We start from the raw sequence: 27,064 nt of genomic DNA, 5'->3' as shown, positions 1-27,064 counted from the left end.
TTATTTCATCAAACCATGTAATTTATTTTGATTTTTCTTAAAAATATTTAAAGTACTGATTAATAACTTGAGCCAATGGTAGCCTCAAAGTACTATTTTTAAGCGTTTGGAAAATTTGGGAGAGTGAATGAAAGAATACTGATGGTCATGGAACTGATCTGGAATTGATTTTTTTATGCTAGAAGTAGTTAATATGTTACAAAAATAACATATTTGGCAGTTTGCTTTCACTGCCCGATCAGCTGACATAAAAACCAGTGAGTCTGAAACAAGCACACAGTTCAAGGAATCAAGGGCTCTGACCCTCATTCCTTCCTCTTCCTCTCCACACCATGAGGGGAAACCAACTGCCCAAGCCAGTCTTGATTCTACTTTTTCTGCTCCTTCCCAGTGATGCTTCAGCTACTGCAAAACCGTAAGCAATATCCCCAGGAAATTCTGTCCTCCTTCTTTCCCACTGTTATCTCCTTAATCATTATTTCTTGATTTCTTTTGCAATTTCCTGTTGTTGAAGGGCTTGGAAGGGTCAGTAAGTTGTTGTTGCTCATGTGGAAAGAGACATACTCCAATTCTAGAACACTCAAAGACATAGGGCAGTAACATTTGCGAAACATTTAACAATAAGAATGTAGAATTCCTACCAAAAAAGATAAAACTTTTATTGGTTCACCAAATGGGCTGCAGGGTTTTAGCCACTGTGAAATGACTCAGTGTCTGTGTTTTCCCCAAGTCAGGGATTACCAAGATGAATGTATGACCTACAGACAAGCCAGGATTTGTGTGTCAGGGCACTCAATCCTTCAGCAAACCTTTAGGGACTGGTAGTAAGTCTTGGGAATATGAAGATTAACAAAATTCAGACCCTGCCCTCAATACCTCACAGAATAGAAAAAGGAGAGAAAATGGTGCACAGAAAATGAAATATATCACAACAGAAGCAGACATTGCAGCAATCTGTAGGAATATTCATAAGGAAAACCCAACTCTTCATGGGACCTGATATAAGGGAAGAGGCATCACCAAATTCTGTATAGAGAAAGTTGCTTGTGAGATAAGTCTTATGAGGCAAATAGAAGTTTTCCAGATAGACAAGGACACTTAGAAAGAGAGAAAAGTGTATGCAAACATATAACATCACAAAGTGCAGCGGATTTGTGTGATTGTAAGTGAAAGGCAAATAGTGGCAGGAGAGTGGCATGTGGGTGCCCGTGGTAACATGTCTGGTGATTAGCCTGGGTTGGCTGGACTTGTCTTCCATCACCAGAGACTTAAAGAAAGAAAAGATAAAGTTGCTTCAGCTCCTCACCATGTATTAAATGTCATTTTTCTAGTGTTTTCTGGAACAAAGAGATTTGTAGTATCATCCATATGAAACCCAAGACCACATGCAGACGAGTTCTTAATGCTTTCAATGATATGCTGAATAATTCACATTTTATAAATTTGAAGTGTCTATCCAAAAAATATATAGAATAATTCTTGGATTGCTTACCCATGACATTAACTGGCTTTCTAATATTATGAGGCTGAATACTTCCACAATACAAGAGAAGCATATTGATGTTTAATTTGGGGTTATCTCAGTTCTGCAAGTCTTTTGGGTTGGCCTTTGAAGAATCCCCTTCTACTGAAATCTGGCTCTGCTCTATGATTGGTGACAAGAGCAAAGATTATCTAGAAAAGAGCCACAACAATGATGTCTTTTTAACCTCTCCATTTTTGATCCAGACCTGTCTTCTCCACAGGCAGTACGTGGTGCTGGTCCCATCAGAGCTCTACACTGGTGTTCCCGAAAAGGCCTGTGTCATCCTTCATCACCTGAATGAGACGGTGACAGTGAACGTGACTCTGGAGCATGGAATGCAGAGCAGGGACCTCCTCACAGACTTGGTGGCAGAGAGGAATTCTTTCCACTGCAGCCCCTTCATCGTCAGTGTCACTCCTCGGGATAAGGGCGATGGGGAGAGACAGAATATTGGATACCTTGTGTTCTGATCCCTCAAACACAGAAAACCCTAATGAAGGAAAAACGAGGAATACAGAATGAATTTCAAATTAGAGTCTCAGAATGAAAATTCTACCTAATATGCTCACATAATATTTATAAACGTATCTAGTGCAATACGTGAAAGCAAACTGTACTTACAGCAAGGATGTCATTTGCTCTTAAAGTAAATTTCTGAGGGTAAATCATGTTCATGCCATTACAGATATAAACACTGAGATTCATACAGTCAAATGGCTCATCTAATATCTCACAGACGGTTGATGGTTGATGTATTGTCCTTTTAACCTTTTATTACTTAACTTATTAAATGTTTAACCATACTGGCTTAGTACAAATGATAACATATAAGGTTGTTTTTGACCTTTGGAAGATAAAATTTAATAATTATTTTAATACCACCATATTGCTGTGAAAAGGCAAGCATCCCATATCATTTACTGTCATGGCCAGATTGAAGAATTAGTTCATTTTACTGCAATCATATTTTCTCCTTCGATCAAATCAATGAATTATTACTGTCATGTTATACAATCATAATTATCTACTTATAAAGCAAGGCATAATCCTTGACTTTATCCCTTACTGATTCTCAGAGACTAACCAGGAAAACAGAAACCCACAAAGGCTGAGACACTGGGAAGTGAGTATGGGCAGATTCTCCAGCCCATTTCTGTTTTACAGATTCCGGAGTTGCCATCTTCCCCCGCGGTCATTGTTGTGCAGGTAAAAGGGCCAACTCAGCATTTCATTAAGAGGAAACGAATGCACATAACCAAAGTAGAGAACACAGTCTTTGTCCAGACAGACAAACCCATCTACAAGCCAGAACAAACAGGTAAAAGGAACAAAATAGCAAGGAAAGCTTGGGAGGAGGGAGGAGTTTCCTTATTCCTTTATTCTGCAGTCATGCAAATCCCGGCATGCTGTTACTGACCTGAGTCCCTGTTGAGGATTTCATGGGAAAATCTCTGTGTTTCAGTGAGATTCCGCATTGTCTCCGTGGATATCAATTTTCGCCCTTCGGATGAAACAGTGAGTCTCATAAAATTGGATGAGGTTGGGAAAAACAGACAAAAATTTAAGGCCTATTCTTTTGGAAAACCTGAGACCAATATAAGAGATACTTAAATCTACCAAAGATGGACCTCGTAAGAGTATACCTGCTAGAAGAATAACAGGGGTCAGGGTCAAGGTAGTTCATTAACCGTATTCTGAAAGTATTCAGTTGAAGTTGTCCTCTTAAAGATTCCAGTTATTTTTGTTGAATAGAAAAAAAGAAGTGAATTTGATTTACCTCTTAAATATCATCTGCAAAACAAATATCCACAGAATAATAATAAACTTATTATTTAGACCTTTTTATCTAAATAGGTTTCCTCAATTGTGTGTTATCTCACAAAAGGAAAGTCATGACTTCTTAAGAGACGTAAGTCTCAAACTAAACATACAAAGTGCTATGAACCAAACAGGAGACATTTTCTTGTTTGGATGAGAAACGTAGAGGCTCTTACTCTGGTCGACATACTCTACCAGTGCTGGGGTCATGGTTTTCCATTTCTAAATTCTGTCAGATGCTCATGCTGTTTCTTTCTTTCTTTTCAGTTCCCGGTTGTTTATATTGAGGTAAGTAGTATACTCTACTCAATAGGAAAGAGGACTCACTATAGGTTAAATTAAGTTGCCTTTCTCCCTTTTCTCCTCCCCACTTCACCAAAACTAAACAAATATTATTTTCCCTATTTACCTTAAACTCTTTGACAAGTGGATAAGATGTAAATGAAGAAACAAAATTATTTGGGATGAAGCAACAAAATTTTTTGGGATGATGCAATTTAGCAAACTTCAATATTTCTGGCTAAAATTGATACACATGGTGTCAAAAAGAGGCACCAGTATGAAATGTCATCTGTAATATCTCATAGCTGGTAAACTTATTGCCTTATTCTCCATCTGGAATTCCTAGAAAATTTTGCTAATACCTTTGGTGTCAATTTGCCAACTATCTGTGATACATCTCCCAATATCATTCTTACCTGAAAAGCTGCCCCTCTAACTCAAAAGTACACGTTTTAGTTGTTTCTATGAACTCATAATATTTTTACCTACAGAACCCCAAGAGGAACCGAATTTTCCAATGGCAAAGTGTCCAATTGCAAGGGGGACTCAGCCAGCTCTCCTTCCCCCTATCCATGGAGCCCATTCAGGGTTCCTACAAGATTGTGCTGCAGAAGGAGTCAGGAAGAAGAATAGAGCGCTCCTTTGATGTGAATGAATATGGTAAGAATTCTACACATGTAAGGCATTTATGATATCTGAGTATTTAAGATTGGATAAATTTTACATATAGGTAGCAAGCAATGGTCTAGCGTACAATAGCTGTAAAACGGCAAGCCTTTTTTATTCACCTGGATGTTTGCTAAGCACTTTTCACGCACTGCTTCATTTAATCCTCATAGCAGTCGTCTGAGGCAGAAACTATTACTATCCCCATTTTATAAATAAGCGTGTCACTACTAGTTAGCAATTTACAAAATTGCAGAGCCAATAAGAGGCAAGAGATTTGAATAGGCCCGTGTGACCCTGTTCGAACACAAATTGCTAACCAATACTTGCCTCATTTACACACACACTATGTATCTGTTTGTGTATCTTATAACTGAAGGTGTTTCCTGGATTACCCCATGGCTGTCTATAACCTACACCTACACTACTCTAATCGCCTATGATTCCTAAGTCATAGTAATTTAGTAATCAACTAAACTATAGCTCAACTAAGTACAGTAATCAACTAAACTATAACATAATTGATTTAGTATTCAACCGTAGCTAATTACTAAGTAAGGCATTGAAGCCATCTTACTAATTATCAGTTATGTGTATTTTTAATGTAAATTAAACATTTTATGTCATGACTGAGGAGTCCTATAAGAAAACAGGTCCCTAAGACTTACCAGAGTTGTGCCATAAGAATCACAGAATAGGCATATATTATAGAAATAACACCTTACAGAACTGTGAGGGAAGCTAGAAAAGTAAGGATCCCTCAGAAGGAGTTGGCACATCAGGGAAGATGGCTAACCAGTTACGAAGCATCAGTGGGAATAGATAAAGCAGAGCTTGCCAGAGATCTGGAAGCCAGGCACCTTCAGCTGCCCGAGTGCGCCGTGCAGGGGAGCAGATGAAAGAATCCACGAAGGCTGTGATCTCTGCACTCTGCATGGCTACCGCTTTGGTAGGCCCTTAACCAAGGTCTGGGGGTGGACCTGGAGCCTCCATCAGTCAGCAGAGCTAGAATTTGGGAAGAAGAGCTGGACACAGGCAGGAAAGAATAAGGACAAATTGGAACCAGTTGGCCCCTCTGTTACCACAGGTAACTGTGACGATCTCAGAGACTAATGGTGCTGCTTTCCTTTCACCTTTGACATCTTGCACAAATGTAGAGAAAGAGAGACTAGGAAATGTAGCACCAGCTTAACCAGTTAGCATAGTGCAAACTACCCATGGGGACAAATGATGTCTCCTTGTCCGCATAGTCCCTACTACAGTTGAAGTCATTTAATTTGACCCTATGTTATAAGGTTCTGGGCAGAATCCATTACTAATACTTACAGGATCTCATGTCCATTCTCACCTCTTTTTCTCTTCTGTTGAAAACAGTTATCCCCAAATTTGAGGTCCAAGTAAAAATGCCCAAGATTATTGGTTTTCTGGATGAAGACTTTGTGGTATCTGTCTGTGGCTTGTGAGTTGCATTTTTTTTTTAATTTCATTTCATTTCTATTTCTGTACTTTGAGAAAATATATTGTACATAACAGTTATTGAACTTCAAAGTATTTCAATTAGGAGAAGAATAACTCTGTCCTAAGCTCTCACTAGGAAGCAGGGAGTATCGCAGATGACAATTCTGCTAATAATAAAATCATTTACTGGACATTTAAAATGTTTCACACAATGTTCTAAGTGCCTTGTATAATTAACTTATTAACTTTTTTTCTTATGCTAACCCTGTGAGATGTAGATAATTTTTATCCTCAATTTACAATGAGGAAACTATAACCTATAGAAGGTAAAAAAAAAAAAAAAACTTTGCTCAAATTGCTGCAGATAGGAACTAGCTAAATGGCTAAGTGGAATTTAAATCCAGCAGTCTGGCTCCAGACTCCAAACTATTCACCACTATGCTATATTACTTCTGCAATTTAAAAAAGTCTGACTTTATGAAGCATCTGTGTATCCCAGGTCCTGTGCTAGACTGAATCCAGGCCATCCAGCTACAGAGTTCATGCTCATATCATCCCTGTTATTCTGCGCCCTGTTATCGCCATTCTCCTTGTTGATCCAAATTTCTTAAACTATGGAAAATAGTTGGAAAGAAGCTAAGCACATGTTCTGCCTTAAATCCTGGATATATATGATAGAATGAAACATACATATATTATACATATTTCTTCCCTGGGTGCCTTTTCATGCATTAGAGCATTTTCCACATGCACAGAGGAGAGAAATGTTTCCTCTTGCTTTTGAAAGCAGCATGAGAAACATATATGCATCCTTATCGCCAACCTTGATGCTTTAAATTTTTCCATCAGAGGGAAAGCCTTTTGATTCAGATTGAAAGATAAAATTCCAAAAGTAATTGAAATTTACTAAATGGTTTATTCATTTCTCAGCATTTATAGGAATCTGGGGGGAAAACCTATAAAGGGGAAGTTTGGGGCACTGAGGCTAAATCTTATCGACCTCGCAGTTTGAGCTAAGGCAATAGGTTTCAAACTTCAGTGTCCATCCCAGTCTGTGGAGGATGCTTAGTAAAATGTAAATTCTCTGGCCCCACCTCCAGAGGTTATCATAAATCTGAGAAAAAAATCAGGAATCTGTAACTCAATATGTATCCCAGGTAATTTCAATGCAAGTGGTCCATAAAGCACACTTTAAGAAACAATAAACTAATTTTGGCTTTGTATCATATCCTTCCATCATGTTTGGCAGAATCAAACTGAGTCATTATGATCCTATTTATATATAACATTTTTGTTTTATAGTTATTACTTCCCCCACCTAACTTCTCATTTATCCTCTTAAAATACTTATAAATTAGGAAGAACTTAGAAATACGATTTTAACATATCCTTAATTTTTTTGCCCTAAAATGACGTAGGAGGTGTTGTCAAAGCTGGAAGCATAGCATAGATAATCTGACAGCAGAGAGAGAGGGAAGTAGGACAGTCTTGTAGTAAAACCTCAACTGAGAGGGAGGAAAGATCTGAGAAAGACTTAATTAGTAATTTTCCATTTGTAGATGTTTCAAAAACATTCATTAAACACTTTTTCTTAGCGTTATAGATAATTGAGAAACAATCTCTCAGAATAAGTGCTTCTAAAATGCAAATGCTATGAAAGGTAATAAAATTGTTTTAGACGATTAAGGTGGATGCATGAATGGGTCAAATCAGGTGAAGAAACCTCTGCATCATTTATATTAAATATCTTTTTGTATGACTACTTTGCTTTTATAGATACACATATGGAAAGCCTGTTCCTGGGCTGGTGACAATTAATGTGTACAGAAAATATTCTCAATACCTGCCAATACATCCCACCTGCCATAACACACATTCAAAACATATCTGGGAAGAATTTAGTCAACAGGTACGTGGAAACACCCCCAAACCACTAACATCAGGTCTTGTTTTCTCATGGATTACAATAGTGAATACAATACTATAGAGAATAGTGTTTGAAATAGTCATCAAGCAAAATTGTGGAGTAAGGGAAAAGTTGTAAGATTGCCTAGCAGCATTAGGGGCCCCTTGAGGGCTGGGCTCATGGGTGTATATTGGTATTCATTTGGCCAGTTTTGTAATTTCTTATCAAAAGCAATCAACATGCCGGGTATAAAGCCATAAAAGCACACAGAAATATCCAAAGTTGCCTTTAGTCAAACAGGTGACAGAGGAATGTGGCAAGTGTTAAGAATTTGGCTAGAGGGAGAATCAAATGGCATGCCATGGAATCTACACTGCCATTGGAGGAGTGTTAAACCAGCATTGGGTTGAAAAGAAGAAGACTTAGTAGGATAATTGATCAGAGGCCCCAGTCATATCAAAGAAGAGGTATAATAAGACTAATTAAGAGAAACAGCTGAAAGTAGAATATGTTGTGTTTACAAATTCAATGCAAAACTATTGATTTCAAAGGAGGAGGGTGTAAAATCCAGGGTGTGGCAGTGTGAGCAGGCACTGTAAGGATATGACAAAGTTATCAAAGCTGCAGAAAGCAAATAAATGAGAAGCCAGAGTGATGAATATGATAATAAACATCAAGGTAAATGTTTACAAACAAGATAAACATGAGAAGGATCTAGCTGCTGAAATCTTTAATAAATCAGGGACACTAGGATTAATTTTTACTTTTAATTCAGTCATGACCTCATGTGTAAATAAATTAAATATGATTACATTTTATTATTCAATACATATTTTCATGTAAATAAGTTTAAAATGATAACAAAACTTTATTAAAACATGCATCCCAACATTTATGGAAATTTGAGATTACTATAAGGATTCATCTATTCAATGAACGTATGTATTCCTATTAATGTCCTAGACATCAGGAACATGCAGTTAAGAACATACAATCTTTAGTTGATATTTAGGTAGAGATGGTTAAGAAGGCTTCTTTTACGACAGTATGTCTGAGTTAAGTTTTGAGGAGCAGTAACTGTTGGCCAAGGTAAGAATGGGAAAAAGTTCTCATTTGAGGGACATATGCAAAGAGATAGAATTACAAAATATCATGGCACATTTGAAAACTCCAGGAAGTTTAATATGGCAGAAATGGGATCAGTTTTCAGAAGAGAATGGAGAAGGCAAAGGTTAACAATGAATAACTCAATCATTAATGAAGAAACTTTATGTCATTCTGTGCTTGAGAAAGGATAAGCACTAAAAAGGAGGCTGGAACATTTCTAAAATTTATTTTTATACCTAATAAAAAATTTTCATAGATTGATAACTTTTTTGATAGCAAAGCAGAGGACCCAGGAATTCTCTTCCTTTCTCTTCAGGCAGATGATAAAGGATGTTTCACACAACTCATAAAGACTAAAGTATTTCAGCTGAGACAAAGAATGTATGACATGACAATACACGTGGAAGCCAAGTTCAGAGAGGAGGGAACAGGTTTGTATCATTTTAAAATATGTATTAAATATACATTTATCAAACTTCTATTCCATGTAAAACACTGGAAAATACTTTATGGTTTCTGGGGATTAGGAAAATAATGTGGTCTCTGCCCTCAAGGAATTAAACATCTAAAAATAGAAATGAAGAGTGTGTGTGTGTGCATAACCATAATAAAATTTCTCTAAGAATTGTAAAAGCTGAGGGCCAAATGAGTATGCAGTGAGGTAGTCAATTCTAATATAGAGCCAGAAGAAAACCTTACAGATACAGTAGCATTTCAACTGATTTATATTGGATGGGTAACATTTTTAAAGATTAGAGATGGACAGGGAGAACATGATAAGCATTAAAAAATATGTTCAATTTCAGAAGAATCTGAAACTGTAGGCTGGTGGTAAGGTGTAGAAGAAAGTAAATCATTCACTAAAGAGTTTGGACTTTATTCTGAAAAGCACTGGATACCTTCAGATGTATTTGAGGAGAATGGCCTAAATGAATTAACATTTTAAAAAGATAATTCTAACCTGTGAAAAGCACCAGTGACAAAGAAAGGGCTTCACAGAGCTGAATGAGGGCTGTCTCCAGATAGTACCCTCGGCCTACATCGTCAGTGTCACCCAAAAAAGCTAGGATAGGGTTGAAGTCCAAAGGTCAAGGGTTTGCTTGGACAATATGCTTCTTACCTGCATTACACAAATTACATGACTAAGGTAGGTCACCTCACCTCCCTGGGCTTTAATTTCCTCACCTATAAGATGAGGACAAATGAACTAAATCAGTATGTCCAGATGTGAGTTCCCAACACATTAGTCTTGTGGGTTGTTCTATGAAGAAAAAAGTTCTATAGTCTAAAGCAGTGGTTTTCAAACAAAGGCAGGACATTTGAAAATGCCTAGCGATTGTCATGACTTGGGGAAGGGAGGCTGCCACTGGCAACTAATTGATAGAGGGGAGGGGTTCCCCCCCTCCCCGCACACCACACATACACACTAGAATATTTTTCAGCCATTGAAAGAAGGAAATAAATGTATATAATTCATTGTCAATTTTTAAAAATTGACCAAAGACCTTAACAGACATCTCACCAAAAAAGATAACTATATCTATATTTATATACACACAATGGAACATTTTTCAGCCATTAAAAAATCCTGTCATTTGTGACAACATAGATGAACCAGGAGGACATTATGCCAAGTGAAATAAGTCAGACACAGAAATACAAATACTGCATGATCTCACTTATATGTGAAATCTAAAATAGTTAAACTCGTAGAAACAGAGAGTACAATAGTGGTTGCCAGGGACTCGGGGGAAATAGACAGATGTTGATCAAAGCATACTAACTTTCAGTATAAGATAAATAAGTTCTGGGGATCTAATGTAAAGCATGGGTGGTGATGGATGTGTTCATTAACTGGGCTGTGGTAATCATTACACAACATATATCAAATCAGCATGAAATGTACACCTCAAATATATAGAGTCTTTGTCAGTTAAATATTTTAAAAAATAAGAATGAAGACATGGAAACGTAACACAGTAAATGTTCTTTAACTCCCCCCCAAAAAGGTAGTTCTAACCGACCTGACCTGAAGAGGATAGACTAGATGAAAAATGTGCTACAATGTGATACATCAGAAGATTATTCAAGGATGACCTCAAAGATTCCAAATTTGGAGCCTGGAAAATGGAAATACCATTTCCAGGATTGGATGAAAAAGAACAATTGTGATGAGATGTGTCAAAGATAGTTAATTATAATTTGGAATATCAAAATGAAAGTGCATTTATTCAGCTGATAATTTTAAAGAGAGCCAGAGCAAAAGCAGGACTAGAGATGAAAATCTAAAGCCATTTCCATTGTGTCTATACCCTCTCAAGAGTGAATACATGGGTGAAGCAAAGTCATAACATGTAACCAAAATGTTTGTATCCCCATATCCTGAAATTAAAAAAGATTTTTTTAATTTCAAAAAATTAAAAAAGTAAAATTAAAAAATGAGTGATGCCCTGGCACTTGGCACTTAATTAAAAAAAAAAAGAAAAAAGAATTTAAAAAAAAAAATGAGTGAATGCTATTGCTCTGAAGGTGAGCTCATTTAGCACTGCTAAATTTAAGATAGAGACAGGACAAAGAAGGGTCCAAGCATGGAAACAACTACATTTAGGACATACACAGTAGAATGTAAGTCAGCATAATAAAATTAGAAGTCACAGGGATAGGGCAAAATAAAAGAGTACAACTTTTTAGAAGTCACTGGAAAGAAGAGTTTCAGTGGTACTTTACTGCGAGTTCATGTACGATGAAGTCTGGGATGAGAATACAATATAGGCAGCAAGTAAGGGATCTTCTAGACTTTGGTAGTGTGGTGTTTTAGATGATGAGAACAAGATACAGATTACACTTCACTGAAATGGAAAAGTGCCAGGTGTTGGCTAGACTGTGGATAGGCCATGCAGTGAAAAGAAAGATCGTTCCAGGGAAGTGGTTGTGGAAGAAATTTAAGCATAGTTTTAGGCCAATGTGAATGTGAAGAATCTAACTGCATGCAGAAAGAATCTAATTGTATGCAGAAAGAGCAGGACAACACAAACAAAGATGGAGAAGATCACAGAGGAGGAGATGAGAACTGAATCAAGAACATAGGTGGAAAAATAGGAAACTTGCAAAACCAGAGGAATTAGGGATTATGGATACAAATAAGGTTTTATATGAGGTGAAGCTAATGTCAAATTGCTTGTCAAATAGCTTCTATCTTCTAAGTGTGCAAAATTCTGGAAAGAATAAGAAAAGATAGTGTTTTGTTATGATGGAGTGAGGCTAGGGTGGAGGTAGGAGGTGAGTTTTGAATACATAGAACTGTTTGAATTCACTTCTTTTTCAGGGTTGGAATTAACTGGACGTGGATCATGTGAAATCACAAATACCTTAAGCAAACTGAAATTTACTAAAGTGGATTCACATTACAGACCTGGCCTCCCTTTTTTGGGGCAGGTGAGATATTCTTTCAACATAATAATCATAATTTGGGGCAAAAGTCTTACTTTTAAGAAAATTAATTTTAAAATGACAAAATCAAAATTTGTTATGAAAATAATATTCTTAATAAGAAAAGAAATTATAGTAAATTACTAATTTAAAAAGCAAATATAATCACAAAATCCAGGAAAACAAAGCATATGTTTATTAATTAACTTCCTAACACACCTCTATAATACTTTTTCCTGTGTGGTTTGGCTGCATACTATAAACAATAATTTTATAATATAATTTTTACAGAAGAAATAAAGAGATGCATGTCATCTAAATGGTTGAATTTTTTTATTACTGATAGTTTTTAAAAGTTTCTTTCTGCTTCAAAACTCAATATCAATATTGATATTGGTAAATTTTAGAACTGATAATTCAGCTTATTAGACAACCAATTTTCTTTCATATAAGAGATGTAAGGTTTCTAGGCATTTTTAATCTTATTTTGTAATAACTAATCTTTGAATTGACAGTGTATGGGCAATATTTTTATTTTATATTTTGAATTTTATATTTGAATTTTATATATTCTTCATTTATTGCAATAGTTTATATCAAATTAGCAAGAAATTATTAAATATATAGATATAGTTTGGCAAGGTATTCCAGGTGGAGAGAAGATCATGAGAAAACCAACAATTTGAAGGATGAGTATGACTTGACCAGAAATTTAAGATAAAAGGAAGAATGGCCAACCAAGGCCCTAGGTGTGAAACAGCTTTTCAAGGCCAAAGAATTAAAAGGTAGTCAGTGTGACAGCAGCTAAGATAGAAGGTGTAACTGAACTGACTGAATAGTTGCAGGTAGGCCGGAACAGTTCTTAAGGGTCTTTTAGGACACAGTAGGAATTTCAGACTGAGAAGCGAGGGCAGGTTTTAAGCAGAATGACATGACCAGATTAGCTCAGGCTGTACAGAGAATGGTTTGGACCAAGCATGAACCAGCGAGGGATCAGACTGCAGAAGATTAAATAGAAAGCTATTGCAAACTAAATGGGAAAAAATATTGTAGTTTTAACTAGTATGGTAGCAGCGGTTTTGGAGTGAAGTAGATGAAATTAAACTATATTTGATGAGGGTGTGGTGTGGTGACAACATTCAGCAGTGAGTTAAAGATAGGCAGTGAAAGAGAAAAAAATTACTCAAAAAAAAAAAAAACCCTCAGTGTTTCTGCATCACTACTGGATAGATACAAGGACAATATACTAAAAATAGAGAACACTGGAGCTGTAGAAAATTTGGGAAGGTAACATGATCCCACATTTGAATATCCTCGGTTTGAGTGCCCATGAATATCCAAATGGAAATATTAAAAAGATGTTGAAATCTATTGCACGGCAGGGTGACTATAGTTAATAGTAATGTATTGTATATTTCAAAATAACTTTGGGGCATAAATTTCAAATGTCTCACCACAAAAAAATGATATGCCATTGAGGTGATAGATATGTTAATTAGCTATATTTAATCAACTCCACTTTGTTAACACATATCAAAATATCACATTATACCCCAGAAATGTATACAATTATTATTTGTCAATTAAAAGTAATAATAGAGAATAAACTACTGTTCAGCTTTCAAAATCGTTTTAAAAAGTATTAAGAAAAATCATAATGTAGAGCTCAGAAAACAAGTCTTTTTTTCAGATTCTAAACTCTTCAGAAAATGACCCAGAGGTAAAGAGGTGACCATGAAAGAGTAGAAGGCGCTATTGCCACGTGAAACTTTAAACTAGCTATGACTTTTACGTTTCTAGGTGCTTCTAGTCGATTGGAAGGATCAGCCAATCCCCAATAAAGCTATCGTTGTTGATGTGGGAGCCACATATTGGTCCAACTTTACTACTGATGAGCGTGGTTTGGCAGATATTTTGATTGACACCAGCAACTTCACATCCTCCCTGGTCACAGTCACGGTAAATAGACAGGGGCCGTCCAGACTGAAAAAACAAGAGATCACTGGGGCCAATGACCTTAAGGATATATGAGAAGCATGTGAATTCTAAGGAGAAACGAAAAGATGACAAAGAATGAAATATAAATTAAGCAATGTGGAGACCCAAATTATAAAAAACAGAAAATTCTTCGTCAGAAAACTTTTAGATAGATTCTGTTGACAATATGGCTTAGTTTCAGGAAACATTAAATAGATCATCTTGGTATTCCCTTGAAAATTTTGACATTTTTATAATTCTAATACAAGTTAGATTTTGCTTGGTTTCTTTGAAATACTACTATTTTTGTTTTGTGTTGTTGAGAATATTCAAATGTTCATATGCAATTTGTAGCCATAAAGTTATGAAAAAGTAATGGACCTTGATGGAGAATGAATAATATCTACTAAATCGGCACAGCCTGTGATATTAAGGGGAAGCTGTTTATGGATTATGCTGTATTTAAGAAATTAGCCTTCTTAGCATGGTTTCATTACGTTATATGTATATAAATAAATAACCTATTTATCCTTCCATTAGGTGACTTACAAACATAATAACAACTGTTTTGATACCTTGTGGCTTGATGAATTTCATATAGAAGCACGTCACACTGCAAAGCATATTTTCTCCCCGAGCAAGAGTTATGTTAACCTTGAACCTGTTGCGGATACTTTGACCTGTGGGCAAACCCAGGAGATCTGGGCACACTACATCCTGAATGAACAGATTCTGAAGGATGAAAAAGAGTTAACCTTCTATTATTTGGTAAGAGTAAGAACCACTGTGGCTCTTTCTGATTGTGTAGACTCCAAAATTGCTGATTTCTGAAGTAGTGCCTTTTATAAGTTATCAAAATTAGTACTGTTGTTTTTTATGCTTGAAGAGAAGTTACTCCCTAACAAATATTAATACTTTAGTTTCTCATTTATGCTCTGGTCACCCCTGAAACGTTTAGGTTTTTTTCTTGCTGAGTTCCAGTGGCAACTTACTGAGTGGGAGAGGAAAGCGCCTAGGACAAAAGCTTTGTTAGTCAAAGAGAATGATTTTCTTAGAACTCAGTAGGTAAATAAGCAAAGGATAAGAACCAAGAACTTACTTAAAAGGAAATAAAAGTTATAGATAATCTTCTGGGAAAATATTTGATTCTAACTAATTTACAAAGCTCATGACTGGTGTAATTGCAGGTAAAAGGTACATTAACAAGTACAGTGGAAATTGGTGTGATACTCTTGAGGCCCATACACCTATGTATGTCCCCAAATTAAAAATGCCCAAAGCCGGTAGTGACTCAAATAAATCATTTTAAAAAGAAAAAGTTAAATGTAGGAAACCCCGTATGGGAGCATTAACTGTAAACAATTTTCTTAATTCTATAAAAATGGGAAAATTATTAATAACAATAGATTAGAATTTCAGCTTTATTGCTTCCTCATTATGTCACCTTCGATAATTTATCTAATTTCATCTATAAGGAGAAATGTCAGTCATGTCACCTGAATCCTAGAGATAACATTAATACATACCTCATAAAATTATAGTACAAGTTAAATAATTAAATTAAAATTAAATTATTTAGCTCAATGACTGGCACAGAGAGAATGCTCAATACATTTAGTTTTTTTTAAATAGAAGCAGCAATAGAGAACATTTATGTATAATTTATATCTGTCTTCAATATATATTGCTTTGCATATAGTAGATGCTTCAAATTATTTGTTGAAACAATATGTATATGTAAAATATTAATATTCCATAGAAATAATAAATACTAAGTAAAATAGTAAATCATTATAAAATATATTTGTTATTTAAAGTATGTAAGCACACACATGAAAATATTGAAAGGGAAATTTAGTGATCAAAAATAACTTCTGGGTTGGAGTTAATAAGATTATGAATGTTTATGTATTATGAATGTTTTAAAGTAAAGTTAATATAAAAAAAACCAATAATGAATGTATTTTCCTCTGTTTTCAGATCAAAGCAAGAGGAAGTATCTCCCAATCAGGAATCCATGTGTTGTCCATTGAAAAAGGAAATAGTAAGCATTTTCAAGATTTCCCTTTTTTTCTCTCTCTCTTCTTATCAAATTCTGAACAAAGCACATTGGAGCTATGTGCTCATTAGAGGAAATGGTCACCAACCTTCTGTCATCCAAAGTTGAGGCAGCTGATGTAACAGGAGGGTATACTTGGCTTACTTGAGCCCATTTAAATTTTTTTCTTCTTATCACAGCACTTCTGTATTTTAAATTTTATTCCTAAAATAAAAAATATATTCATTTTATAATTAAATGTCTTTGAAAGTTATGTCTGAAAAATGCAGAAAATAACCAAAGAAAAATTATACTTTGTGTGTTTGTATATTTGTTTTCTATTGCTACTGTAACAGATTATCACAAATTTACTGGCTTAAAACAACACAAATTTATTATCTTATGGTTCTGTAGGTCAGAAGTCTTACAGGGCTAAAATCAAGATGTCATCAGAACTGTATTGCTTCTGGAGTTCTAGGGGAGACTCTGTTTTCTTGCTTTTTCCAGCTTCTAGAGGCCTCCTGCATTCCTTGGTTTGTGTTTCTTTTCTCTTTCTTCAAATTCAGCTGCACAACATCTTCAAATCTTTCTTCCACCCTCCTATCTTCCTCTTAGAAAAACCCTTGTGATTACATTGATCCCATCTGGATAATCCTGGATAATACTCACGTCTCAAGATTATTAATTTAATCACTTCTGTAAAGTCTCTTTTGTTATATAAAGTAACATATGCACAAATTTCAGAAATTGGATATTGTTACGGGGCTATTATTCTGTTTCCATGATCTTCCTTTTGTCCCCAAAGGCTAACATTTATCACACATGCAAAATATACTCACTCTACACAACATTTCCAAAAGCCTCAATCCATTATAGCATTAACTCAAGTCCAAAAGCTCATGTAAGTCTCATCAGCTCAAAAGTCCCAAATCTTGTTATCTCAGTTGTCTAAGTTATGTGTTAATGAGGCCCTAGATGTAATCTATCCTAAGGAAAAAAAATCATTAGTCCTAAGAAGTATTGAAATCTTGTTGGACAAATAACTTTAGGTTTTAGCACCTGGGAATAATCTTCTTTAGTTTATGTTTCTGCCCTTTGGGCTCAAGGCTCCACTCTTGGAATCATCCTTCCTTTTTTGTGGAGGATTTTTGCAACTGAAAAGTTTTATCAGAGCTTGTTTTCTGCCTGTATAATTTGAGGGGTCTGACATTCTTTTCTTTCAGTTTATATTCTTTCTGTACCATTTTGTCCAAGTTGACAGTGTTTCTGTTAGTATAAATTTTTCAAGAACAATGTAGGTCTCCTATGTGTCACAGGGATTCATTCCATTAAACAAAAAGCTTCTACACATACCTTTCCTGGACAATTCTGTCTCCCATTTTGGCTTTTGCTGAGATGAATGAGAGGATCTATGAGTCATGCATTTAATCTCTTCAACGTGCCTTTTTTGTGACTGAATACGCTGGCATTATGATTTTGCTGCAAATTAAACCTTTATCAAAAGGTTGTCCAGTCCCATCATGGATTTTTTTTCTAGAGCATAATTTCCTGATGGTGACTGTCTTAATGTTTCCATTTTTTGCAATCTGGGTAAACTGAAAATTTTCAAAATTATCAAGTCCTGGTTTCTCCTTAATGAACATTTTTCAATTTATCTTTGATTTACTCTTCCTTCAATTCATCTCTTTCCTTTCCAATTTTACTATAAGCAGCAGGAAGAAACTAGGCTGAACCTTTAACACTTTTCTTTAAAAGTTTCTGGCTAGTCATCTGAGTTCATTGTTCACAAAATTGGTTTTCCACACATAACAGCAGGACACAATTCAGCTAAACTTTTTGTCTCTATACAATAAGAATTTGCTTTCCTTCAGTTTCCTCCAGAGCCCTACTGGAAGTACTTCTAATTTCCGTATTTTTACTAACAGTCAGTCCATAACAATTTAGGTATTCTCTACCATGGTACGTGTCTTCTCTATCATGCTTCTCACTTCATTTTGAGTCCTCTCTAGTAACATTTTTAGCATCCATATTTCTACTAAGGCGGTTAAAAGTAATCTCGGCTTTTTCTCTCAATGCTCCTCAAAATTCTTCCAGAGTCTTCCCATTGCCCAATTCCAAACCACTTCCACATTTTTAGGTATTTGTTACAGTAGCACCCCACTTTCAGGTACCAAAATTTTTATTAGTTTACAAGTCTCTTTTTCATAAATTTTTTTCAAAATAATTTCTTAGTTAATGTTCTGCAGGCAACTTCTTATTAAATTATCAATACTCTAAGAAATTTTCTATATGCTTTTATTTTTTTAATTTATTTTTTCTCTTTAAATATTTAGAAGTTTTATTTAAAAATAACAACTAATACCTTTACTAATACATTGCATTTTATGTTTCTTACCAAAATTTTACAATACAAGTAAAATAAAAAAATATTGTATACCAAATTCTAAATAGATGTTCTCAAACTCCTTCATGTTTGCCACGCGTATTTTACAAATTAGCATTTTTTATGTGTTTCTTGAAAAAAAGAGGTTGGCAAGAACTTGTCTAAAAAATTTAAATATTTAGCTATATGCTTAAAGGGTATACTTAAATATCTATTGACCAATCTATCAATCATCTATCTATATCTATCTATCTAATGGTAAGAGTAAAATTATCTTTTTTCTACATACTAATCTTCTTCCTCTCTTCCTTTATCCATTCACAATAGTGTATGAATATACATTTTCCTCTCAAGGAGTAGCGCAGTGTAGAATATCCATTGTGATATATTAATGCTATTCTGATGAAAGGATATCCAAGTTCATAGATGTGCATCTACAAACCCCCATAGCTGAAGAAGTACTTCAAGTATAGCTTTTAGGCAAATATAAAACTAAAAGCAATTTAAAGACCAGTCCAGCATTTCAGATTAATTTTTATATTCTTAATTTCATGATATTATAGAAGCACCAGAACAAAGGAAAATGGGGAATATACAAGATGATTAATTCCTTACATACAAATCCAAAAAATTCCAGTGTATCCAAAAATGTACATGTAGTTAACTCATTTCCTTCCTTCATTAATAAACTTATCCAATCACATTTCTCTGAAGTCATCTATCACATAGGTAATTGGCTCCTGTTATTTTAGATCTGAGACACTTGCATACCTGCTAGTTCCCATGGCACTCTGATGTGATTTTTGAGGTTGTAAATGCCTCACAATTAACAAAGTCTTTTTTATTATTTTGAACTTTCTCTCTCATGGCTTTTGTTTTCCATAGAAGGTGAAATGACAAGGTCTTTAAAATGCATTTTCTTATTTTCTGCAATATGTATTTTTAAATCACACTGGCAGTTTTATTTCACAGCACACCAGCAAAATCCGTCTTCAACATAGTTTTATTTACTACAAAATGTTCTATCACTTTCAAATTATAAGCATTGCCTTTGAATATCAATATTAGTCATAATTGACTAGTAATGCAACGAACTTCTTGTTTCATTTTTAAAATAAATTTCTACCCACACCTTATACAGGGTTATTTTTCATCCTGCATTTCTTTATCTTATTCTTTGTAACACCTTTATTTTATATATATTAAGATGATAGTTTTATTTTAGTTTGTTAATTTGGTAAATTACATTGACTAATTTTTTAATATTGAGCTAACATTGAATTCCTAGAATGAAAAAAACTTGGCCATGATGTATTTTCCTTTAAATATATCATTTGACTCAATTTATTAAAATTTTGTTAAAGATTTATATATTTATGTTCAAGAAAAGTAAAGGTCTATAGTTTTCTTTTTTGTCTGGTTTTGGTATTAACACAACACTAATAGAATCAGTTGGGAAGTATGTCTTCCTCTTTGATTTTCTGGAAGAATTAATTAAGATGTGGTGTTTATTTTTCTTAAATATTTTGTAGAATTTACCAGTGAAGTCATCTGGGCACAGAATTTTCTTCATGAGAAGATTTTTAAACCACAAATTCATTTTCTTTAATAAAGTTTAATTTAGGTTTGCTATCTTCTTGAGTGATTTGTGGTAGTGTGTGTCATTAAAGACCTTGTCTATTTTTCTAAATTGTCTAATTTATTATTTAGTAGTCCATAATATTATTTTATGGGTTTTTAAATATTAATATATATGTACTATGTATAGTGTTAGCATCTCTTCCATTCAAGGTACTCACATTATTAATTCATGTCTTTTCTTGATCAGCCTGGCTAGAAGCTTAGCAATCATGTTAATCTTCCCAAACAACTAGTTTTGGCTTAATTTTTTAAATATTTTTATGTCATGGATATCCACTTATCTTTGTTAATTATGTCTTCTACTTACTTCATGTTTAATTTGTTCTTTTTTTTTCAAATGCTCATCAGTTAGTTCCAACTTAATAGTGAGTATACATGGTGTTTGCAAGAATATATATTTTAAGATTTGAAATGTGTTTGTCTTTTATCTCTGAAACACCATTTTTTATAGTGGTACTTGGCACACAGTGGGTACATAATAAATATTTTTAAATTAATTCATAAACCAAAGATAGGTTATCTCTTTGTTTATAACTTATTAGAACCAAATTGTGAAAGAGTTTTTTCCATCAGAACTATACTCAAAGACAGTATCTTTCTATCTCGATATATCTCTGTAATCAAAGTTTTGGGTAAAAGCATTAATAAAACATGATCCAGGCCCTCAAGATGCTCTCAGTCTACTAGAGATACTAGGTATTGTCTTTCTGTTTAAGCACTCAAAAGTCATAACAAATCCCATTCCTTCTTAAAAATCTGAATGGAAGAGCTAAATAAGAACTGAAAGGTATTAGTACAATTTCTTTATTTTGCAAGTGAGAAAATAGATACCTAGGGGAAAAAGTCTCAACTTGTTCAGCTTAGTATTACAGAAAAGCCTAGCCCAAGAAGAGTCTCCTCTCAGCCTATTTCTCTAGCTCCTGTTTACTTCATTTATTTAAGTTGTTCAACACAGCATCAAGCAGGCATTGTACCATAAAATCTATAGACTTTTCCAAGTGAAAACTGATTTTTAATTTGTCCTCTAACTCAATTATTTTAAACCTTTGTTTTTTATTTCATCTTATTATGGGGGATACAGAATTTCAGGTTACATACGTTGCCCATGTACCGCCTTTCCCCCCAAGTCAAAGCTCCAGGCGTGTCAGTTCCCCAGACAGTGCGCATTGCACTCATCATGTAGGTATATACCCATCCCCTCCTCGCATCCTCCCCTCCCCGAGTCAGCACCTTCAAGCGTGACCATTCCCCAAACGGTGCGCAATGCACTCATTGTGTAGGCATACACCCATCCCCTCCCCTACTCCCCACCTCAGTCTGATATCCGATTGGTATCATTCCCAGATGTGCATTTAGGTGATGATCAGGGAAACCAGTTTTCTGGTGAGTACATGTGATGCTTGTTTTTCCATTCTTGGGATACTTCACTTAATATAATGGGTTCCAACTCTCTCCAAAACCTTTTTTTGAATCCTATAAAGCTTGATGAAAACTTTTTAATTAATCATGAAATTTAGTTTGAATTCAAAATATTAATGAATTTGTAATATTTTGCATTTCACATTAGCCTCCTAAGTTTCTCAAAACTCTACTTCAGTGTGCTCCAAATGTAAATAATTAATAGAAGAATCCCTTTTTTGCTAAACTGAGAATTCTGTTCCTAATCTATTATTTTGGACTTTTCTCATTTGCCAGTGAAAGGGGTGTTTTCCTTCTCCTTTCGGGTGGAGCCAGACATTGCTCCTGTTGCTCAGTTGCTGATTTATGCTGTCTTACCTGACGGAGAAATCGTGGCAGACACCGAGAAATTCGAGATTGAAAAGTGTTTTGCCAACAAGGTGGGTTGTTTTATTTAATCCTAGTCCTTTTATTCTTCTGCCCTTTTGCAATGTGAAAAATAAAGGAGTTATCTACATGAAAAGACTACCATAATTGTTCCTAAAATGTTCCTCCAAAGTCTCTCTAAAGGCAGAGAATGATGCCATCTCCTGAGAGGCTGATGTCCAAAGCAGGTGGCCACAGCACAATTTTTTAAAAGTCTCTTGTTTTATCATAAAATTCATATGAATTTCAAAATCAGTTCCACTCCAAAGCTTTCATAGTTTTAATTTCAACATATTTTCTTACCAAATTTTTCAATTAAAAATGATCCTTCTCAAGTTTATCCCGTCATAGCCTGGCACAGCACACCTCCATGTACCACTGCAGAAACTGGCGGATTGTCTGTCAAGAGTTGAAATTCAGTTTGGTAATATACTAGAAGAGGGGTGTATGTATATATTCTGTTTCAAAAAACATAGCCTGGGCACTCTAATAATGATCATAACATAGAAATCTAACATGTGTTCAAATGGGATCTTTTTTATGTATAAGAAATACAGAGCTGCAATGTGAAGCCCACTGAGGTATAAATAGCTTTATTGCAACAGAATTTGGTGCTGTTTATCTGATTTTTACTACTCTGGCAGCACAATCCTAACATTAGCAATCAGATAAGACCCATGTACTTCAGATACCTTTTTAAAAATACACCTAGAAAGACTCTTTAACATCGACTTTGTGGAGACTAAAACAATGTGTATTTATAGCAAGTGAACATTTCTGCCATGAGAACTTTATTTATTAATAAATTCTTTTTTAAAATGTACAATGAAATAAGAAAAATACACAGTGGATTCTGATACAAATCTTCAATTTCATCTTGCTGAAGAATGCTATTAAACCTGGACGGGGTGCCCGAAAGCATGTCTGTTCTGTTTGGGTCTTCTATGTGTTTCACATCAACAGAGAAGAGACTCCGACTTTAGGCTTCAATGTCTGTACTGTTAATCAGGGCCAGTTAGCTGTGGATTAAATCTTGAATGTGCGTGTTGTGCTACAGCTTCCAGCACACCTCACTCGTCCTAACAGTGGAGGTCTCTTTCTGGTGGGTCAGTATTTTCTTCACGCTCTGGAAAGGAGAAGGTATCATAAAATACAATTGGCAGAAGAGAACATTGATTAATGCAGACTCCTCCAAAATATGCCTTAAAGTCCTGTTTTAGTTTTCACACCAGTAAAACATTTTATATTTGCAAACATGTCCACTTCTTGGTTAATATTTTTTTTAGTTGATTATAATCCCAAATAACTTACTTGTTCGTTTGACTGGGACAGTCACAAACATATTTTAATAAACTTAAATTTTCTAAAAATAAAAACAAATATGTTTAAAATAGAATTTCCCACAAGCAGTATTTTCATAATATATTTAATTAGGGAGATGAACACTAATGCATTTTGATGATAAATAATTAATGATTTATTTTTTTCATGTTTGTCTCATGATATATGATTCCAAGCTGCTGCATTAATTCAGTAGACCACAAGCAGGTATACGTTACTACAATAGAACTTGACTATCACTCAGATTCTACTCAAGAAATGTCTACCTAAACAGAAGGAATCAATAGATTTACTTACCAATAAATGTTTATTGGTCAAGGCATAATCAAATCTCTGGGGAAAAATCAGCACAATTTTCCATTATTCTGTTGTTCATGTTCTTTATTCACAGTTATTTGAATTTTCTGAACCCATTGACTCAGGCTGCATATTAGATATTTAATTTTTTAAATGACCCAATAAATCCCCAATCATGGCAAACAGTACGGCACTGGTTTAGAATTTCAGATGACTAAGATTGCCAACTGGAGGACACTTGGCTGGTCTCAGGGGTGGGCTGTGAATTTTCACAGCACCGTGCAAACTATGCACATTTCATCACAAAAGCACCACACAGAGATAGGTCAGCTACAGCAAGGTAAGTATCCTTCCTGTAGGTGTGTTTTCAGTCCATTCAGGATTCTATTTCAATGCAATTAAAATCAATTTATATTTTACCAGTTATATAAGGAGGGGGAAACCCGAGTCAACTGGAACCATATTTCCAGATTGTTCTGGAGACGTTTAATTGGTCGTTCCTAGGCTGTTCGCCTCGTAATCCTGCTCTAAAACGGATGAAGAGAAAGGAAATACAGAAAAGACTAGTCCTAGCCTGGAGTAGAAGAGATATTTGAGACCGTGATAATTATAAAAGTCGCTGCTATAATCCTGTCCTCTTCACAGGTAAATTTGAGTTTCTCCCCAGCCCAGGGCCTGCCAGGCTCAGACACGCACCTGAAGGTCACAGGCACTGCGCTCTCCCTGTGCGCCCTCCGTGCAGTGGACCAGAGTGTGCTGCTCATGAAGCCCGAAGCTGAGCTCTCGCCTCAATCCGTGAGTCCCATTTCTACCTTGGCTATCACAAAGCGCCCACACGGGAAGACCGTTTCCACAACAGAAATTGCGCAAAGTCCTTTACACATGTCATCCCATTGTCTTTTCTCTGTTATATCCTCACTGAGGGAGCCATCTTGCTGGCCACTACCTTCCCTGTGCCTAGAACAGAATCTCATGTGTAACAGGTTCTCAGCACATTTTTAATGAGTGAATAAATGAAAAATATTTATTTGAGGGGGATATTCCTACCATAATTTTTTGAATGAAGAAAGCACAACTAGGATATAATTAAATAACTGCAGGCAGGGCATGCCAAAAATATATTTTAGAGGTGGGATTTGAACCAAATTTCTTCAAGACTCACTTTCTAACCCACCACATTTCAAGGTATTATGTGAAATACCAGATTTTTAATCTTTGCCTCAAATCCAGGCACTTACTTACTAGTTTTAAGTGCCGACCAAAGAGAGTTTTCTTTCAAACTTGTCTTTTAAAATGTCTCTTACAATGAAGCACTTTTTAAAAGGCCCTATAGTTTACTGGCTTCATGGTCCATTTAGTTATTTAATAAATATTTATTGCATCTTCACTACAGGATGGACACTATGCTGAGACCAGGATGTGTAAATGTCTAAATTAAATAACTAATGATGAACAATTCATATTTGGCCTTTGACCAATTTAGACTTATAATCATGTGAGATATTAAAACGAACAAATAAGCAACAAAAACATAATAATTCCAGATTTTGATAAGTACTATAGAAAGAATAAACAATGTTGGGATCAAGAATAAAAGAGTTGAGCAATTTTTGAAATAGTGATTAGAGGTGTCTTCTTAGATTGGAGGGTGGCGTAGGGGCAGGAGCAGGCATTACAAAGAATGGAAGCAGCACACCCAACGGCTCTGAAGTCAGAATGTGTTTGGAGTGTTCTAAGAAGGAAAAGAGAATGGCCCACTATGTAGTGGTGGGAGGGGAGGATGGTAGAGGCTGCAGGTAAAATAGAAAACTAGGAAGATCGTGGCAAGCTCTGTTCACATGACGCAGAGTTTGGAGTTGACCGTAAACGCAATGGTGAATCACTGAGGAGATTTAACCAGGAGAGTGGACAATTCACACTGATCTACTAAATAGATCGTAGTTGCTGCCCGAGAGTGTGGGAGCAAGAATGAAAGCATGGGAACAGTTAAGAGGTTATTCCAATAGCACAGATGAGAGAAGACAGAGGCAGATTAGGAGGTCTGCAGGGGCTCCCTGTGTGTTTAACAGCCTGAACACTATATGTCCGAGCAGGTCACCTTACACACTGGGCAAAACTGGAACTGATTTATTTTCTGTTGCCCCTGCAACTAGTTTTTTCTCAAGCTAAACTTTCTTTTTAGACTCAAAAGAAAATTTGGTAAGACCTTAATCATATAAAATGGGAAAAGGAATTAATCAAGTATTAACAGAGTTTTTTTCTAGATGATGGGACTATGAGTGGCTTTGTTTCATTACATGTCTCTGTACTGTCCACATTTTCTCTTCCTTTTAGACGTAAGAATCTGGGTCTGGGAAACAAGAGATTGGGGTTTTATTTTTACTCAACCAAAATGAATTCTGAGATCTTAAACAATTTATTTCATCTCTCTCTATAGTATCCTCTTTTGTACAGCAAGAGGATTAGGATTGATGATGTTTAATATCTCTCCATGCTTCTCTGTGTTGATTTTTACAATATAAGCATGGGGATGTTAAATAAACACCATAATCTTTTAAATCCCATATTGAACATTATCACATTTAAAATTCTTAAAAAAAAAAGAAAAAATTTTCTTTGTTCTCTCCATTTTACAGGTGTATGATCAGCTTCCAGTAAAGACTCTCCTTAACATTGGATATGGAGATCCTGAGAATGAAGACGATGAAAAATGCATCAAAGTAGAAGACATAACTCACAATGGACTCCTTTACTCGCCAAAGCAAGTCCTGGATGATGATGATGTTTACGGTATCTTTAAGGTAATTCCTCTTCTTAAAAACACAGCCAAAATTGACTTCTAAGTCTCTGTTAAGATGGAGAACCACTGGGCTTCTAAACTCTAGGGCCTGATCCTCCCTTCCCCTGACAAAATGATCCGTATCCGAAAAGTATTGGAACCTCAGAGTCATACAGAACTTTGTGTACATATAGATACTCACCCATAAATTTCTTTGGCACCTTAAACAGCAAGTAGTTTAGGCCCAAAACCTTAACTTAATCCCAAAGCTACTAACCACCATCTTATTCCCCTCTCAGTGGCTCAGAGATTCTAATATGTGTGAAAAACAAAAGAAAATATTTTCCATAGTGTGTCTTACACCCATGGAAAGGTGAATACCTTGCTGGCAGCCATCACCTCAGTCAATAAATACTTACTGAGCAAACACATGATTGAATACATAAAGTGCAATAGTTTAGCCCTCACAGGGCACTAAAATTTCAGGAAAACTAAAGGTAACCTTTCATTAAGAAAAGATAAAGAAAACTTGTGTTAGAAATGTTAGGATGTTTTCAAATGGATTCTTTAGGTGTAACTATGTCTGAGCAGAG

At 35.2% G+C, this 27,064-nt stretch overlaps 1 protein-coding gene across 2 annotated transcripts in view; it reads left to right on the top strand.

Annotated features, from left to right (window-relative positions):
- The first annotated feature begins 269 nt into the window (after nt 1–269).
- Nucleotides 270–27,064, top strand: part of LOC138397167 (pregnancy zone protein-like) — a 48,717-nt gene continuing 21,922 nt past the window's right edge. The window contains exons 1-16 of one of the 2 annotated variants that reach the window (XM_069491107.1): nt 270–415; nt 1,746–1,929; nt 2,690–2,843; nt 2,988–3,040; nt 3,611–3,631; nt 4,117–4,285; nt 5,666–5,750; nt 7,526–7,658; nt 9,079–9,193; nt 12,088–12,197; nt 13,992–14,150; nt 14,709–14,936; nt 16,149–16,212; nt 21,926–22,068; nt 24,338–24,487; nt 26,329–26,493. In XM_069491107.1, the coding sequence (XP_069347208.1) occupies nt 333–415; nt 1,746–1,929; nt 2,690–2,843; nt 2,988–3,040; nt 3,611–3,631; nt 4,117–4,285; nt 5,666–5,750; nt 7,526–7,658; nt 9,079–9,193; nt 12,088–12,197; nt 13,992–14,150; nt 14,709–14,936; nt 16,149–16,212; nt 21,926–22,068; nt 24,338–24,487; nt 26,329–26,493 (2,016 nt within the window). In that variant the 5' untranslated portion in view covers nt 270–332. Of the gene's footprint in view, nt 416–1,745; nt 1,936–2,689; nt 2,844–2,987; nt 3,041–3,610; nt 3,632–4,116; nt 4,286–5,665; nt 5,751–7,525; nt 7,659–9,078; nt 9,194–12,087; nt 12,198–13,991; nt 14,151–14,708; nt 14,937–16,148; nt 16,213–21,925; nt 22,069–24,337; nt 24,488–26,328; nt 26,494–27,064 lie in introns of both variants that reach the window. The other variant, XM_069491108.1, reaches the window with a different exon arrangement.

The sequence above is a fragment of the Eulemur rufifrons genome, chromosome 16, assembly GCF_041146395.1.
Source record: "Eulemur rufifrons isolate Redbay chromosome 16, OSU_ERuf_1, whole genome shotgun sequence".
NCBI lineage: Eukaryota > Metazoa > Chordata > Mammalia > Primates > Lemuridae > Eulemur > Eulemur rufifrons.
The sequence above is the reverse complement of the archived record's forward strand: the minus strand, read 5'-3'. Positions and strand labels throughout refer to the sequence as shown.